This window comes from Lissotriton helveticus, chromosome 7, assembly GCF_964261635.1.
Source record: "Lissotriton helveticus chromosome 7, aLisHel1.1, whole genome shotgun sequence".
In the NCBI taxonomy this organism is placed as follows: Eukaryota; Metazoa; Chordata; class Amphibia; order Caudata; family Salamandridae; genus Lissotriton; species Lissotriton helveticus.
In genome coordinates this window covers 1,550,416,482-1,550,435,587 of record NC_136068.1, presented here as the reverse complement: position 1 = coordinate 1,550,435,587, position 19,106 = coordinate 1,550,416,482, and the positions used below count along the sequence as shown (strand labels likewise).

Genomic DNA, 19,106 nt, shown 5'->3' with positions numbered 1-19,106 from the left:
GAGGTGTGGGAGACCTGCAGTAAAGTAAGTGTGAGAGCCCTGCAGAAAAGTAAGTGTGGGAGACCTGCAGTAAAGGAGGTGTGGGAGACCTGCAGTAAAGGAGGTGTGGGTGACCCGCAGTAAAGTATGTGTGGGAGACTTTCAGCAAAGCAAATGTGGGAGACCTGCCGTAACGGAGGTGTGGGAGACATGCAGTAAAGTACGTGTGGGAGACCTTCAGCAAAGCAAGTGTGGGAGACCTGCAGTAAAGTAGGTATGGGAGACCTGCAGTAAAGTAAGTGTGAGAGCCCTGCAGAAAAGTAAGTGTGGGAGACCTGCAGCAAAGCAAGTTTGGGAGACCTGCAGTAAAGTAAGTGTGAGAGCCCAGCAGAAAAGTAAGTGTGGGGGACCTGCAGTAAAGGAGGTGTGTGAGACCTGCAGTAAAGGTGGTGTGTGAGACCTGCAGTAAAGGAGGTGTGGGAGACCTGCAGTAAAGTATGTGTGGGAGACTTGCAAAGCAAGTGTGGGAGACCTGCAGTAAAGTAGGTATGGGAGACCTGCAGTAAAGTAAGTGTGAGAGCCCTGCAGAAAAGTGAGTGTGGGAGACCTGCCGCAAAGCTAGTGTGAAAGACCTGCAGTAAAGTAGGTTTGGGAGACCTACAATAAAGTAAGTGTGAGAGTCCAGCAGAAAAGTAAGTGTGGGAGACCTGCACCAAAGCAAGTGTGGGAGACCTGCAGTAAAGGAGGTGTGGGAGACCTGCAGCAAAGCAAGTGTGGGAGACCTGCAGCAAAGCAAGTGTGGGAGACCTGCAGTAAAGGAGGTGTGGGAGACCTGCAGTAAAGTAAGTGTGGGAAACCTGCAGTAAGTAAGTGTGAGAGCCCTGTAGAAAACCTAGTTTAGCCGCCTCTGTGGCAAAGTAAGTGTAGGAGACCTGCAGTAAAGTAAGTGTGAGAGCCCTGCAGAAAAGAAAGCTTGCAGACTCTGCAGCAAAGTGTATGAGACCTGCAGCAACATACGTGTGGGGTCCTGCAGAATAGAAAGCTTGCAGGCCCTGCTGCAAAGTAAGTGTGGTAGCCTGGCAGAAAACAAAGCCTGCAGCAAAGGTAAGTGTGGGAGCCCTGTAGCAAAGTAAGTGTGGGAGCCCTGCAGCAAAGAAAACTTCCCTCACTTCCAGCAAACTAAGTGTGTGAGCCCTGCAGAAAAGAAAGAGTGCCACCCCTCCAGCAAAGTAAGTGTGGGAGTCTGCAGGTAAGTAATAAGTGTGGAAGTCCTACAGAAAAGAAAGTTTGCAGCCCCTGCACAAAGGAAGTGCGTGACACGTATGGCAAAAATGCAGGCTTCGCCTCAAGGAAAAAGGGTCTGCAGTTAATGCAGAAAAGTAAGTGTGTGACGTCTTCAGCAAAGTAAGTATGCCCCCCCTGCAGCAAAGTAATTGTGTGAGCCCTACAGAAAGTAACTGTGAATCCTGCAGCAAAGTAATTGTGCAACACCTGCATCAAAGTATGTGGCCTTTTAAATAGGGGTCCACCCATGGAATTGGTGGAATTTAGCGACTTCACATTACTCTTGTAACTTGGAGTTCTGGCTAAATTCCTCCAATTGCCATGTGGCTGATTTTTTTTTCCTGTCAGGTTCCAGAAATGCGAGCTTGCAAGCGTGATTTGGCGTCCCCTACCATGATTTTCTAAATCGGGTGGTCTCGGCAGTTGCAGTCAGAGGGCTGCCTCTCGTGCTCAAGTAGGTTTGCTACCGCTCTCGTAGATTTTCTACCTGAATGACAGCTAATTCAACTCGAATGGCCATGCGCTCTGCGCACCAGATGGTGCCATTCGCATAGGTTCGCACAACCTGCACTTAATTGCAGTGTGAGCAGTGCAATGTGCAGTTTTTATGTAACTCTGCAGCATTCCACAGAGTAAAACTCTGTAAATTCCGCCCACCTTTGCTTTTAAGCATAGTAATTGTACGACACCTGCAGCAAAGTAAGTGTTTGTCCCCAGCAACAAATTATTTGTGCAACTCTCTGCAGCAAAGTGTTGGAACCATGTAGCAAAGTAATTGTGCATCCCCTGCTGCAAAATAAGTCTTAGAAGTATGCAGAAACGTAATTGTATGACCCCTGGTGCAAAACAGTTCTGTAATGCCTTGAGCAAAGTAAGCCTATGACCACTGCAACAAAGCAATTGTAAGTTTGTGACCCCTTCCTCCAAAGTAATTGTGGGTTCCAGTCAGCAAAGTAAGGGCCATATGTATCAAGCTAATTAGCATTCGCAAAGGCCGAAATTCTGCGAATTTCGGCCTTTGCGAATGCTAATTTGACAAATGGTATGTATCAAACATGTTTGATGCAAAATAAGGAATAGCAAAATTTGCAATTCCTTATTTTGCGATTGCACTTAAGGAATCGCAAATTTTGCGATTCCTTAAATGCAATGTATCAAACAAAAAATATTCAAAAAAATGCCATTAAGGATTCGCAAATTACCACCAACTTCTAGTTGGTGGTAATTTGCAAATTCTTTTCAAAAAGCTTTTTTCCAAAAAACAAAAGGTGCCATATGACGCCCATGCATGCCCTTAGGGCATGTATGTGCGCCATATGCCCCCAAATGTCTTTTTCAGGGGTGCAGCAGGGTGGTCTTGAGACACCCCTGCACCCTTGAAGAAATTCCTAATTTGCGATTAGCTAATTGCTAATCGCAAATTGCACCTTCATTCCTATGGGCCTCCTGGCCCATAGAAATGAATGGGTAATTTGCGATTAGCAATTTGCTAATCGCAAATTAGGAATGGTAAAGAATCGCTATTTAATAGCGATTTTGTACATACATACCATTTTGCGAATTCCAAATAGCGATTCCTTAAAATTCGCTATTTGGAATTCGCAAAACGGTAGTATGATACATATGGCCCTAAGCGTGGAACCATGCACAAAGTAGTTGTGAGACACTTGAGCAGTGTACGGAAGCACCCTTCAGAAAAACTAAATCTGCGACCCCTGCATACATTTTAGTGGAAACCCTGTAGCAAGGTACTTGTGTGACCGTGGTAGTATAATAAATGTGCAAGCTCTTTAGCTATATAAATGTGGGAACCCTGCAGCAAAGTAGGTGTGACCTCTAATCATGCAAAACATGCATGAAAGTAATTGTGAGATTCCTGCTGCAAAATAGGTGCGCTCACCCTTCAGTCAAGTCAGCAAAGTTACTGTGCGAACGCTGTCGCAAAGTGTGAGACCCCAGCAGCAAAGTGGTGTGACCTATGCAGCAAAGTAGGGTGACACCTGTAGCATAGTAATTCTGTGATCCCTGCGGATAAGTAAGTGATGGAATCCTGACGCAAAGTATGGGTGTGATCCCTGCAGCAAAGTAAGTGTGCAACCCTTGCAAGAATATATGTGCATGGCTTCTGTGGTGAAGTAAAAACTATGTCAGCAAGGTCAGTCTGTGGCCTCTGAAGCAAAATAAAAGGCATCAGTAACTAAGTGAATATATGATCCCCTTGTCATTAGCAGCGTGCTGCTCCTGCAATGAAGTATATGTGCAGCCTCTGCAGTAAAGTAAGTGTGTGACTCCCTGAGCAATGTATATTTACTCGCGTTATTCAGTGTCACGTTATCTCATAGAATTACCTGAGAATTACTCCAGATTATGAATAATTAAGCGAGAAGAGTAATTCTGCGTTTAGTGCTATTGCTTAACGCTCAAGTGCCTCCTTGCATCTGAAATGGACGCAAGAATGCATGTTGCGATAAGAAATAAAGGGGCATATTACCAATAGGCAATTATCGCCGGTTTAGCTGCCGTTTTCGGCCGCTAAGCGGCGATAATTCTATCGCTCTATTAGCAAGCTGTCGCTAATTGATGTTAGCGACAGCTTTTAGGCGATAGTGAACGGTTTGGGGCCCACTTTGCATGTCAGCGTTATTTATCGCTAATGACATGCAAAGTGGGCGTACCCAACCCCTTAGCGACTGAAAGCAGTCGCTAACGTCGCTATCGCCTATTAGAAAGGCAGGCGTAGCGATGGAAATATTCCCGCTATCGCCAAAAACCAACACCTGCTCAGACCAGTTCTTAGCCATGTTATCCAATGGGAGGTGGATAACATAGCTAAGAGCATTTCGTCGCTGATGCGTGAATATCGCTGTATTCTAAGCGATATTCACGCATTTCGCCTGATTTTTATCGCTTTTGAGATAAACCTTGCTAATAGCAAGTTATCTCAGCAATAAAAACCGGTGATGAGCGGCGATAAAGATATTGCCGCTAACCCTACTTAGCGATAAATATTGCTATTTGTTGGTAATATGCCCCAAAGTTTGCTAAATGTACTCTTGTAGTAGGATTTTTTCCGCCCATATTACTCACAGGTACGCGCGCAGGAGTAAGCGCTTAATTATAGGTAATTCCATCTCAAAGAGTAACTTTATTTTTGTCACCTGGTTAAAGACATCTGTAACTGTTACCGCGTAAAGCTAATGCATTCTATACTACCAGGCCCATGGCAGTTTGCAGTGCATATGTCGCTGGTGAAGCGGCGATTGTTACTTTCGGCTTCATAGTTTGAAATACCTTGTACAACGGCGCCGTCTTGTGCCTACTTTGAGTAATACAAGCAAACCCAACCTGTTGACTTTGCCAGATGCTTGTTTATTCTTCCGTAGTCTGTTGTTCACTTGGATTAGCAGCTATGCCCTTAAGGTACCAGAGAGGGTTGTACACATCCTATTGTGGTCGGTTTTCAAATCATTGAGAGGTTTGCCAGGGTAGCTTTGATAACAGCAATGTTGGTGTTGACAGTTTCTGTGGACTGGTTTGTGATTTAACGTGACAGCTGATCTGTCTAAAGAACGGATGCCTTCATCTTTGTAGAGCGCTGTTGATGTTTGTTTTCAGTCAGTGTTCCTCACATTATGCAGTCTCGTTTGCCGTCCTTCTTGTGATGCCGTGGTGCGTTAAGGAACGAACAATGTCGCTACCGTTAGCCCATATAGTTGTGGTGAAATGACTGCCTCAATAGAACCTTATAGAGATCCTTACTATGTAGAGCGCTACGAAATAAGGATTATTTAGTTTTGAAGCATGGACCAATATAGATTCCCGTTCTTTGTGTACTTCTGCCATCTAGTGGTTGGAGGGAAACGGTATTTTCTTTACTTTAATACTTCTTGTGAGCATCGACAATAGTGATGTGTAAAATCTAAATCCACAATGACCTCCACTACTTTGAACAATGCACCGTCTTTATATCGTTAATTTTTTTTTTCCCATAGGGTTTTTATGGAGAATCTTCAAATCCCGACTCACAAAACCTTTGGGCTCTCATTGGGAGTTGAGGAATTTCACCCATAGTCCGGGTCACTGGAATTGGGCGGCAGGGGAAGGCCAATTTATGTGTCAGTGTTGACTAAATTATGCGGCAAGAAAAGGCAAATTATGTGGCATACTGTGGCACGTTTTGTGATAGCATTACTTCGTTATTTTGACATTTTTACACATGGTAATACTGTGTGGGCAAAGATTTCACCCTGCTCCTAATAATTCAACTCACAAATACAGCAATAAGCAGTTGAAAGATGACCAGTCAACCTTTGCAAAGGGGTTTTCACTACACAGGGACGCTTGCCGCCACGGTATTAGTAACTTTTGATCCATTTGACCTAGAAACAACTATGTTTTTGTTAAAATTGGCAGATTATACAGTAGATGGTGGATTATGTGCCAAATGGGGCACATCCATAATTATGGAAAAAATGCCACAGCTGCATAATTCCAGTCGCCATGCCCATAGCAATCACTCAAGTGAAATTTTACCAGCCACAATTTAGTCTGTCAGGGCTCGGATTTATCGGGTCTGCAAACTCCAAACTATATTTCCATTCCCAGAGACTGTAGGCCTGTCTTTGCAGCTGTAGGGGCAGTGGGCTATGTGCAGCATCCCAGCCAGGCACTCATCCGACCCTTGTAGCAGTACTTGATGGAGCAGACCGTGCTCCCCCAGGACAGGCACAAACCCACCCTGACCCACTTATCTCAACACCCCAACCCACATGTACCCGCAGACAAAGCCTGCCGTTCTCTCATCATATTAGGGGGAAAACCACACGAAAAATGACCTGGTAACTTGGGTTACTTATGTTATTTTGCATTCCAGGGAGAAAACTTGTGATTGTCGGAATCTTAGTAGCCTTGCACCAAATTTTCAGTCTTGTAATGAGGACCTCCCACTCCTAACCCAGCTTAATACAACATAATCCTCTACTGAATGTAAACTCAACTGTTTACTCTGAATCTGAATGAATACTCAGAAAAATATACTCCTAATTCCAATGACTACCCCTTGACACGTGATGTAATGTTATCTTATTTTATCGGACATTTGTATAGCACTATATTGCCATTAATATGGCCTCACAGCGCTGCTGGGATCAGGTAACCCTCACACCCATAACAACAAGATGAGAGGCAATATGATCACAAATTAAGAGTCTAAATTTCAATGGTTTCATTCCACAGTCCCCAATGTGAACAGGAGATTCTTTATTTCAAATTCGTATATATCATTCGGGCGCAGCCAGCCAACGCATTTCACCCTACAAGGGCTTCTTCAGGGCACTGTAAAGTAATATCAATGGTTGTAGAACACAGTAAAGCACGCCAGATTACTGCCACAGTTCTTCAATTCCTCCGAGTATTGCCATTCCGAAGTCCTGTAAAAGCATAATTCAGATGAATATATTTCAATATTTCACGCTATCTTCAGATATTCAGTAGAGACGGGCCAGCGTAAGTAAAGGCACAGCAATAGTTTGAAAGTTCATGTCCAAGTGTTTGTACTGGGTTTCCCCACGTCGTGTCAGTCAATTCAGTTTTGTCGCAGACCAGAGTGTCTGTGTTCTGTTGGAGGTTCTGTTTGTTTACTATTAACAATTAGCACCATTAGAATCTCGGTGATAACCAAATGTATGTAAATCTATATAATGATATAACCTATTGAAAAGCTAATTTGCCCCCCTTGCATCCTTTCAATAAAATGTTGCAACAGGGTACCCTCTCCATCAAACTGAAGGTCCACCCACCTAATTCACAGATCAGTCCGTCTGTCGCTGACATACTCCTCTGTTGGCCCGTAGAGTAAGGGCCGTCTGGAGGTTGGCAATATAACAGCCCACCTGATTTAGAGTGGGTGGTTGAATGGGCAGTTTTCACTGCCCTTAACCACCAGGTCATTTTGCTTTGAGAAATGCAAAATGACCCCCACATTATGGGATACTGCACACATGGTGATGTTTGGGATCATTCGTTTTTGTATTTTTAAAAACAAAATGCCTCTAGGGTTTGGTTTTTGAAAATACAAAAACATGTTAAAAGTTGATGGACAGTACCAGTACTGTCATTCAAACCTTTAATACATTGAAAGGAACTGCCTTGACGGTGATTCCTGCTAGTGTTATGAGATGTCTGCTGGGCTGGCAGACAACTCTAAATTTGGAGACCCTAAATGTTGTCCTGCCTGTGTAACTGATCGTTTCCATAGATCTAAGAGTGTGTGACCAGAGCCTACCTTGGCATCTGCTACTCAATGTGGCATCTTGTGCTGAACTCAAGGCCAAGACGGCTTAACCTAAATGCCATGAAGAGGAGGCTACAGACGGCTGTGACAACGAACTTTTTAAACCCATAGTGCTACTAAAAATGAGAAGGGCTCTTGGGCGTGGCCACCGAAAACAGCCACTTCGGTGTACCTTGGAAGATCACCATCTGTAGAATAGAGAAGGCACCATTAGGGGTGAAACACTGTTGACAAGTACAACATGAAGAACAACAACTCTTCAGACATGGCAGAAAGGCTTTCACGCTAACAATGCTTATAACTCATCACCGCAAGTATAAACCACACATGATTTCCTTCCAAAGACCCTAATGCACTCTGCACTGTGGACCTGTATGCACAGTTACATAACTTCACAAGCTTCAAAATCAAAAGAACATATTTGTACAAAAGATGTTTTTGCATTCTCTGTTTTCACATTCCTCGCCTATGGAAGTGCCAGTCCTGCATGCATGTGAATCTTTACTTACACTGCCAGCTGGTCAGAGGGCATGCCTCTCAGAAAAGGCAGAACTACACGGTCCTGATGGTACAATTATTGCAAAATATGGGATTTAAAATGAACACATCTCATACCAACACAGGTAAATCCTTTCTGTGAATCCTTGTAGGCCCTTGGGCAGTTCCCACAGAGGCAAGATTGGCCTCCTTCTCCTTCGCACCCATGGACCCTTCACCTGCCACTCCTGCAAATTCGATTGCATCAGGACCCACACCAAATCCACAAACTCCAAACAGAGCTCCGACACTAACCACCTGAAGTGCATCCTGCTCAACACCCGCTCGGTCCACAGACACCCCATTGAACTTTGGAACCTACTCAACACCACATCGCCGGACGTCGCCTTTCTTACAGAAACATGGATGAACGCCTCCTCAACGCCCGACATCGCCATAGCCATCCCGGACGGCTACAAGATCATCCGAAAGGACCGCATCAACCAAACAGGAGGAGGCATCGCCATCGTCCATAAGAACACCATCCGCATCACGACCAGTGCCGACGATAACCTCGCAGCCACCGAACACCTTCACTTCCAGATCCACACCGACCCCAAGACCCCACTCAGAGGCACCATCATCTACAGGCCACCAGGACCCCGCACACAATTCAGCGAAGACATCACCGACTTCATCAGCCCACACGCCCTCCCCTCTGAGGACTACATTCTACTGGGAGACCTCAACTTCCACCTGGAAAAGAACAACGACAGCAACACCACCACCCTTCTGGACAACCTCGCCAATCTCGGACTCAAACAACTTGTTGACACCCCCACCCACTATGCCGGGCACACGCTCGACCCAATCTTCACCTCCAGCAAACACATCTCCTTCAATCACACCACAGCTCTCCATTGGACGGACCACAGCTGCGTTCACTTCAACTACAAAAAGACTACGACCCACAACCATCCACAACCAATCCCCCGCAGAAACTGGAACAAAATTACCACCGACCAGCTCTTCACATCACTTCACCATAACCCTCCTGCCAAATCTTCGGACCCAAACCAAGCAGCCACCAACCTCACACAATGGATCACCCACAGCGCTAACGAATTAGCACCCTTGAAAAACCATCGAATCAAGCAAGGTAGCAAAAACCCCCCTGGTTCAATGATGACCTTAAGAAATCCAAGAAGATCTGTCGCACCCTCGAGAAAGCCTGGCGAAAAAACCCAACGACTGACAACCTGGCCACCTTCAAGAACGCCACCTGCAAACACCACCAACTGATCCGATCCACCAAGAAATCAGCATTCAAGGATCGACTTGACAACAACGCCCACAACAGCAAGGAACTATTCAACATCGTCAAAGAGTTTACCAACCCCACCGCCGGCACCAACGACATCACTCCCTCCCAAGACCTCTGCGACTCTCTAGCCTCGTTCTTCCACAACAAAATCGCTGACATACATAACAGCTTTGGAGATCAGCCCACCCCACCCACCTCCGAACTTAAACCCCCCTCCAACAACCTCTGCGCCTGGAACCCAATCACCACTGAAGACACCATCCGCCTGATGAACTCCATCCACTCAGGATCGCCAACCGACCCATGTCCCCACCACATTTTCAACAAAGCAGACTCCATTATCGCACCCCATCTCCGAGACGTCAACAACTGCTCCCTCAACTCCGCGACCTTCCCGGAAAGCTGGAAACATGCCGAACTCAGCGCCCTCCTGAAGAAACACACAGCAGACCCCACTGAACTTAAGAACTACCGCCCCATCTCGCTCCTCCCATTCCCTGCCAAAGTCATTGAGAAAGCCGTCAACAGTCAGCTCGCCACCTTCCTCGAATCCAACAAATCCCTCGACCCTTCACAGTCCGGCTTCCGAGCCAAACACAGCACCGAGACCGCCCTCATCGCAGCAACAGACGACATTCGTACTCTACTGGACAACGGAGAAACAGCCGCCCTCATCCTACTTGACCTCTCCGCAGCCTTCGACACAGTTTGTCATAGCACCCTTATACAACGCCTCAGCAACGTCGGAATACAAGGAAAAGCATTGGACTGGATCATCTCGTTCCTCGCCGGAAGAACCCAGAGAGTCTGCCTCCCCCCTTTTAGTTCAGAGGCCACCGAAGTCATCTGCAGCGTACCACAAGGATCATCACTCAGTCCCACCCTCTTCAACGTATACATGAGTCCCCTCGCATCCATCGCGCGCCAACACAACCGTTTAAAACTGAACTCGGACAAAACGGAAGTCCTCATCTTAGGATCAACCCCCTCCGCCTGGGACGACTCGTGGTGGCCACCGGCCCTGGGAAACGCACCCATACCAACGGACCACGCACGCAACCTGGGCTACATCCTGGACTCCTCCCTCTCGATGACCAGACAAGTCAACGCCGTCTCATCTTCATGCTTCAACATCCTACGTATGCTCAAAAAAATCTTCCGTTGGATCCCCACCGAAACAAGAAAGACGGTCACCCATGCACTGGTCACAAGCCGACTGGACTACGGAAACACCCTTTATGCCGGAACCACAGCCAAACTACAGAAAAAACTCCAACACATCCAAAACTCCTCAGCCAGACTCATCCTAGACATTCCCCGCCAAGCTCACATTTCCGGTCACCTGAAAGACCTCCACTGGCTCCCCGTCAACAAGAGAATAACGTTCCGTCTCCTCACCCACGCACACAAAGCCCTCTACGACCTAGGACCCGAATACCTCAACACGCGCCTGTCCTTTTACACCCCCATCCGCCAACTACGTTCGTCCAATCAAGCCCTCACCGTAATTCCACGAATCCAAAGATCCACCATGGGGGGAAGATCCTTCTCCTACTTAGCGGCCAAGACCTGGAATTCTCTCCCCACCTACCTCCGCCTTACACAGAACCACCTCTCCTTCAGAAAACAACTAAAAACTTGGATATTCGATAAGTAAAGTACCCCCCTCCCTCAAGCGCATTGAGACCCTCTGGGTGAGTAGTGCGCTATATAAATTTATGAACTTGAACTTGAAGACAGTGGCTACCAGCCATCACAATCTCCAACAGATAGGGAAGTGCCTTATGCCATCATGCACTTTTCTAGCTTCCAACCTCACAGTATATGAGGTTGTTGTTGTTGTTGCAGAGTTTTATATAGCGCGAACTAGAACCGAACCGAATCAGTTATCAGAGCGCTTTACATAGAACCAGTTACATTACATGAGGACACACTTTCATTTTAGGCACGGGGAGATTAAGTGATTTGCCCAGAATGGCGTCGTTACCGAGACTCGAACCAAGTTCCCCAGGTCCGAGGTCGAGCACCTTAGCCGTTAGGCCAACCCCTCTCCCCAGGGGTACTCCAGTAATGCTGACACACAGATTGTGCTCTGGGAAGATCTAGTGCTCATTTCATAACAGGTGGTAGAGTCTCTCAAATTCAAATGCTCTCATGAAAAGTCATCACAAATCCATGCCCCCAGTGGCAACCAGCATTGGTAAATACAATAGCTAGTGCCCTTTGGCTTTGCCATTGTAACCCCAGCGTGATGACATATACGTGCACATAGTAATTTCTACATTATATATCCGTAAAGCCATTGTATACAAACTACTGTACTCATACATTACATTTGCTCTGCTCTTACATAAAGCATGCACCTTCGTCTACTCTATGCAAAGCATGCAAATCTATAACAATTCGTCCTGCAAAAAGGAAAACAGTTGCTCTCTGTAACAGTAGTGGATCAGTTTGAAGGCAGTCTCCTTTCACATGTGAAACACCTGTCTCCCCGTGATTAGAGGCCTCGTGAATGAGGTTTCTCATGCAGTGACAAGTCTAAAGACGAGGCACTGGAATACTGGTCGACACCATTCTGGGGTCTCATTACACACACATCCATTATTGATGATGCATTCAATGATAACCTCTGAGAATTAAGCAAAATGCACGTTTCAGTTCAACTTTGGGATGGGTGAAATGTGTAAAGCACCCGAAGTTATCACCATTTGAAAGTGCGAAGCTACTGTTAGGGGTTAGTAACTTTTCTTTCTGCCGGTTTGGACATGATCCTGAAATCACTTTTCTGTTGATGTAGTTTCATCAGCACCAAGGCTGTATGTGGAGCTGGGTATCTTGGTTTTGGGTGTTTTTTTAGGGAAGGTGTATGAATGGTCTTAAGCAGTCTCATTCTCTTTCTCAATCCTCCAGGTACATGGTGGACCTTCGCAAGGAGCAGATCAGCAACTTTGTGGTCCGGGTCACAGAACTCGCGAAAGAAGCAGGGTTCACCCCTTTTGGGACAGTGGACTGTGAGAAAGATGCCTTTGCCCGCTTCGAGCTACAGGATGAGCAGTGATGCATAAGCATAAGGACATGAAAGATAGGGTGACTTATGGAACATTCATCATGAGAACTATAATGCTTCCAGTTTCTAAGCAGACTGCTCTCTTATTTTCAAGTTCTCTGGAGGTGAGCTTACCTGTTTTCCAAGACTTGTTCAAGTGGGAAACTACCCACAAATATTTGCTGAATGCCCATTAACGTGTGAGTGGAAGCCCACTCACCCAGAAACGCACCTCTGAGCTCCCATTGTAATAGATTTCCACCAAACCAGGGATTGGATCTTTCCAGCGCAAATGCTTTGACGTACGCACTTTGTAGCCCCACTAAATAAGGCTACTACTTCCTAAGGACCTACATCAACACATCTACATCGTGGGACATTACATTATTAAAGCTAAATAATATTAATAAGTTAGGGCTAAGGGGTAATTATAAAATAGGGTAAAGGTAAATTAATTTAATACATAAAAAAAAACAGGGAAACGTGGAAAGTTGGTGAAGCCACTCCCCTTCTCTCCTGGGCGAAGTAATGACCCACGTTTTAGCCATGAAGTTGCAGTGGCTGTCGAAACAGGGACATACAACACTACGTTCACCTTAGGTGCACACAATGCCGTTGTGAATCGGGTTTATAGTGGTCACAGAGTGCTCTTATAGCAGGTTTTTTATTTATCGGTCTTCGTTTGAGGTCATAAGAGTTCTGTAGTATTTCATCCAGAGGTTGTTGTGCGGTGTACCGTTTTTGGCATATGTCCAGTGATGTGTGGACGTTCTTTACTTCTGCTGCCAAACCTCTGCCTGCTTATTTTTAGTTTATTTTTTTATTGGTTTACAGAAAGAGAGGAACAGGAAGGGAAAAAAAGAAAAAATATAAAAAGTGGGTCAATGAGAAGAAAATAAGCAAAACCTGCTAAAATAGCTCAGTCAGTCAGTTCAGCGTCCACCTCAGTAATGTGTCTCGAGACTGCTGTGGGAGACTACCGGCAGGGCATTTTATAATTCATGAGTTCAATTAATGAGTTCTGGTCAGTTGGGATGCATTAATACCTATTCTGGAGCGTCAGGATGCAATTCTGTTTACAATGCGAAATATATGTTCCATGTTTATATATGAAGATTGAAGAGGGAATGGAATTAGTGGGAATGGAAGACTTGGAAAAAGAAGAATGAGCAAGAAAGGTATTGACTGCCATGGGAATAATGTGAAAATGTTAACTTTTATTAAATTGAGTTAAATTGTTAATCAGTTCATAAAATCAAAGTATACGTATTGGAAAACAGAGTGTGTTCAATACAGTCTCTCTTAGTAATGAATATATATATATTTTTTTTTAAAAGATCTTTGCATGCAAAGAGTGGGAGGGGACGGTTAAAAGAAGTGGGCAGTCCGTTGAAGATTGCCCCTCCCCCCACCACTGCACCCCTAAGTTCATACCCAGTTGTCATCCCCCTCCTGTCTCTGCTGACCCTTCTCTCCCTAACTCCTGTCTTCTTTTTTAACTGAACGGAGCTGCAAACCCATAATTCAAGGATGCCTCTGAAACACTGATCCGGTTTTCTTTTCAACCAAATATTAATATGCATCTCATACATTTGCATTCTGCGACTGCCACCGGGGATTCGTTAGGAATGTATTTATGTATTTACACTTTTGTAGCTCTGGAGTTTAATAAACTGGATTAGATTTTATTTATTTGTTTATTCATGCGCTTATTAATTGCAACAGCCTGCCGGGAAGTCTCGAACTTTCCATGTAGGCCAGCACATCTGTCATACGTTGAACCTGCCGCCATCTTGAAGAGCCTGTGGAGGCCGCAGGCACCAGACTGTTGGAGTCGGTTTGTGGCTAGGGTTAACCGCCCTTTTGTTGACAAGGACCGCACATGCTACAAGGCATGGTTGCATGTTATCATGTAATAAGCACTGTTTTGCCACGTAGGTAGGTGACCAAATAACCTAATGTCAACAGTTGTAAAGTAAGTCTACGACTTCCAGAACGCATTTGTGAGTTAAATGGCATCTCAAGATTGGTAACATGATGCCATCAGTGGCACGGAGAGCATGCCACCCTGTGTGGTGTTACTTATGGTTTTTAATGTTGCTTTCGTTTTTTCTGTAATTCCTTTTTCCTCTATACTTCTGTTCAGCACTTAAAACAAATGGATACTTTTTCTGCCAATAATCTGTGTAATTTCACTTTATTTTGTGTGGTGTGAGAATGATCACTGCCATTTCACAGGGTATGGCACTTCAGATGTCTCGCGCACGCCTTCAGGGTCATCTGAAATGTGTTTTCTATGCTTTGTGTTTTATTGAAACTGGCCGCTCTCATATAACCAAGGTCTCTGACTATCACAATCATCTATTCTGTATACTCATACTTCTGCGACGTGATGCCGTAGCTCACAGGTGCAACCAGACAAGAACTTCTGCGGAGGAGAGGGGCTAAGACTACAAATGTTGGGGTGGAGCTATCCTTAGAGCCATACTGTTGTGAAGTAAATAGGCCTGTGCACAAATGTTCCCATTTTCTACATGTTATCGTTTGAAGTTGACATCTTTTTAGACGATGACTTTCTGATGGATACATCTGCCAGTGGATTCCTCACCTTGTGAATATCCCCCTGCGTCAGCAACGTTCGGAAAATTATTTTGTAGCACGCCGGCGTGGACGACGTCATAGGAGCACGGCATCGCGCGCAACTCCGACTGACGTCACTGACTCCTTATTAGGCCTACGTCGGCGTGATGACATCAGTTCCCTTTTTTCCACGTCGTCGACGCTAACGGTTCCGAGGGATTCTCTGTAGCTTGAGCGATACTTTGTGACTTTTCGTTGTTAGAGTGTTTCTTGTTCTTCTAAATCGGCATGTCTTCGAAAAAAATGAGTTTAAGCCGTGTGGTAAATGCGGTAAGATGATGTCGATAACGGACCAGAACGAGGACTGCGTATGGTGTTTGAGCTCAGATCATGACGTCCAGGGCTGTTCTTCTTGTAAGAAAATGAATCCCAAGGCTCTTCGTGAGAGGGAAGCAAAGCTCCTTGTTGCCAAGTTGAAGAACAAGAAGGACAGGAAGAGTTTGAGGTCTTGGACTCGACGGTCGAGGTCTCGTTCGAGGTCGCACTCGAGGTCGTCTTCAGGTCATGCTTCTAAGTCATCTAAAAAGAAGCACAAGAAGAGAAGACACGAGTCTCGACGTAATTCTGGAAAGGACTCGGACTGGAGACCGAAGTCGCAGGTGAAGTCGCTTCACAAGGATGTGGTGTCTCAGACTCCAGAAGTTCAAGACTCCGAGGGTGAGGCTTTACCTGCGGATTCGCCGGTTCATTCACCTAAGCCGGTGTCGAATCCTTCTCCGGCTTCATCTCATTCTCCAGTCCGGGAAGATGAAGGAGAAGAAGAGGATGAAGTAGAAGAGGCTCCTTTGCCAGAGGGTTCGTCGACCCCGGTGCACAACCTGAGGTAGAGGTCGAGGTTGAGAAGACTCCGGATTCTCGAGAGCAGCCTGTGAGCTCTTATCCTGCTTTTCCGGCTCCAGGTCAGGACCCTACTCAGTTTTTGAATGCAATGTATGGAGTGTATTCTAGAGCTATGTACCCCTCTGGTGCACCGGTCGGTCCCACGGGTCCATTGACATTCAATCTGGGTATTCCCCAGGCATATGCTCCTGCGCCTTACATGCCATTCATGCCGGCTCCGACGCCGCCTTGGCATTTTTTGGCGCCGACGCCAAGACCTTCGACGCCGATGCCCTCGACGCCAATGCCGAATCTGAACCCGAACCGACATCGTGAACAACGGTCTGGCCCTCCGGCTTCAATTTCGACGTCGGCTCCGTCGGAGTCGGTTCAGGATCCGTCAACGTCATTCCTGAAGGAGAGGTTGAGGCGTGAAGCCCAGAGACTTCTGGAAGAGCAGAGGTACCGTGATGCCGAAATGGAAGAGGGCGAGCTGCAGGATTCGGAGGATCTTTTCGACGATCTAAGGGAGGCTAGTGGTCTTTAGCTGTCTCCTGATTGGGAATTGGCCTCTGTTTCTGACACCCCTTCTAAGGATGTGACTCCTTATCACGTAGTTATAAGGAAGGCGGCGGATTTGCTGAACATAACTCTTCCTACTGCAGAGTTCAAATCGAACATTCTGACGGAGGTCCTTCATTCGCCATCTTCTGTTGTGGAGCCCATGCTCCCTTTCAATGATGCTTTGGCGGAGCCAATATCAGAAGTGTGGAAAAGACCACTTACATCACCTGCTGTTTCAAGGGTTGTTGCGAGAAGGTTTAGGGTGGCTCCTGGTGACCCGTACTTTTTGTCTTCGCACCCTTTACCAGAGAGCTTGGTTGTGCAGGCTGCCTGCTGAAAAAGATCTGCGGGTGCTTTTCCTAAGTCTTCGACGCTAAGACCTTCGACGCCAAGACCTTCGACGCCGATGCCCTCGACGCCCATGCCGAATCCGAATTGACATCGTGAACAACGGTCTGGCCCTCCGGCTTCAATTTCGACGTCGGCTCCTTCTCCGTCGGAGTCGGTTCAGGATCCGTCGACGTCATTTCCGAAAGAGAGGTTGAGGCGTGAAGCCCAGAGACTTCTGGAAGAGCAGAGGTACCGTGATGCAGAAATGGAAGAGGGTGAGCTGCAGGATTCGGAGGATCTTTTCGACGATCTAAGGGAGGCTAGTGGTCTTGAGCTGTCTCCTGATTGGGAATTGGCCTCTGTTTCTGACACCCCTCTAAGGATGTGACTCCTTATCACGTAGTTATAAGGAAGGCAGCGGATTTGTTGAACATAACTCTTCCTACTGCAGAGTTCAAATCGAACATTCTGACGGAGGTCCTTCATTCGCCATCTTCTGTTGTGGAGCCCATGCTCCCTTTCAATGATGCTTTGGCGGAGCTAATATCAGAAGTGTGGAAAAGACCACTTACATCACCTGCTGTTTCAAGGGTTGTTGCAAGAAGGTATAGGGTGGCACCTGGTGACCCGGACTTTTTGTCTTCGCACCCTTTACCAGAGAGCTTGGTTGTGCAGGCTGCTTGCTCGAAAAGATCTGCGGGTGGTTTTCCTCAGGTTCCTGGGGATAAGGAGTCGAAGAAGCAGGACCAAGCCGCAAAAAAAGTCTTTTCCTCTGCAAGTATGGCACTCAAATCAACAAATGCTACTTGTCTCATTGGACGCTATATCCATGCTTTGATGGATTCTGTCAAACAGCTGGTTCCAAAGATTCCTGAGGTGGATAGGAAAGACTTTCAAGAAGTGATTGCTGTCACTCAAGCTGCTGCACGGCAGGTCATTCAGAGTGGGTTGGACACTGCTGACTCGGTGGCAAGAGTGATGGGATCTTTAGTAGCCACAAGAAGAGCAGCATGGCTGAAGCCCCCCGAATTCTCTGCGGATGTCCAGGCTGCCTTGATGGATTTGCCCTTTGATGGGTCAGGTTTATTGGGAAAGAAGGCTGATGCTGCGTTGGAAAGGTTCAAGGACAGCAGAGCGACAGAAAGATCTTTGGGCCTACAGTCCTGGGGTACTGTGGGAAAGAAGTTCAGAGGGTTTGGCAGGTCTTCCTTTCGAACCTACAAACAGCCACAACAGCAGAAGCAGCAGCAAAATACGCTGTACAAGTCGTACAGGGGCAGGCAAAGAGCACGTCCTAGAGGTCGTCAAGCTTCTTCCTCCTCCTTTTCCGCTTCCCAACCCCCTACCACTACAGCAAAGCAGCCCTAGATCCGCCATTCCGGATCATGTGGGTCCAGTGGGGGGCCGGCTTACCCATTTTCAGCGAGATTGGGAATTGATTACATCGGATCTTTGGGTTCTCAATCTCGGGGAGAATGGGTATGCTCTTCCCTTTCTGGAATTTCCCCCAAATTACCCTCCTTGCCAAGGATTTTGTGCGGAGGAGCACCTGCTGCTCCTGCAGGAAGAAGTCCTGGCTCTGTTCAGAAAGGGTGTGATAGAGGTGGTTCCGGAGCAGGAGAGGGGTCAGGGGTGCTACTCCCGGTATTTCCTGATCCCCAAGAAGGATGGCAAACTTCGTCCAATCCTGGATCTCAGGATCTTGAACCTTTACTTGAAGCAGGAGGAGTTCAAGATGCTCACCCTTGCGCAGGTTCTTCAAGCACTGCTGGAAGAAGACTGGATGATGTCGATCAACTTGCAGGATGCGTATTTCCACATCCCCTTTCTGAAGTCGCACAGGAAGTATCTCCATTTTACGGTGGGATCACAACACTACCAGTTTGCGGTCCTTCCGTTTGGTCTTACTACTGCGCCTCAAGTCTTTACCAAGGTGATGGCTGTGGTGGCTGCACATCTCAGAAGGTCAGGGGTTCCAGTATTCCCTTATCTGGACGATTGGCTGATCAAAGCAGAATCTCCGGAGAAAGTGCTCCATCTGCAAGTCACAACTCAGATGTTGTACAGTTTGGATTTTTCGATAAATGTGCCCAAATCTCACCTGGTGCCCTCCCAGCGCAACCTGTTCATTGGTGCGGTACTGGATACGATTGTATGTCGGGTATTCCCTCCTCCCCAACGGATTTGCGACATACAGGAAATGATTCCTTTATTTCACAAAGGAGCAGTCGTTCCAGTCTTGAAGGTCCTTAGTCTGCTCGGTCTGATGGCTTCCTGCATTCTGTTGGTCAACCATGCACGCTGGCATATGAGGGCACTCCAGTGGTGCCTCCGCAGGCAGTGGTTTC

General features: G+C 46.6%; 1 protein-coding gene across 1 annotated transcript in view; it reads left to right on the top strand.

Annotated features, from left to right (window-relative positions):
• DNAAF3 (dynein axonemal assembly factor 3) overlaps positions 1-14,093 on the top strand; it is a 162,605-nt gene extending 148,512 nt beyond the window's left edge. Inside the window, exon 12 of the mRNA XM_078655025.1 lies at positions 12,270-14,093. Coding sequence (XP_078511151.1) covers positions 12,270-12,417 — 148 coding nt within the window. The 3' untranslated portion in view covers positions 12,418-14,093. The remainder of the gene's footprint in view (positions 1-12,269) is intronic.
• Positions 14,094-19,106: the final 5,013 nt, after the last annotated feature.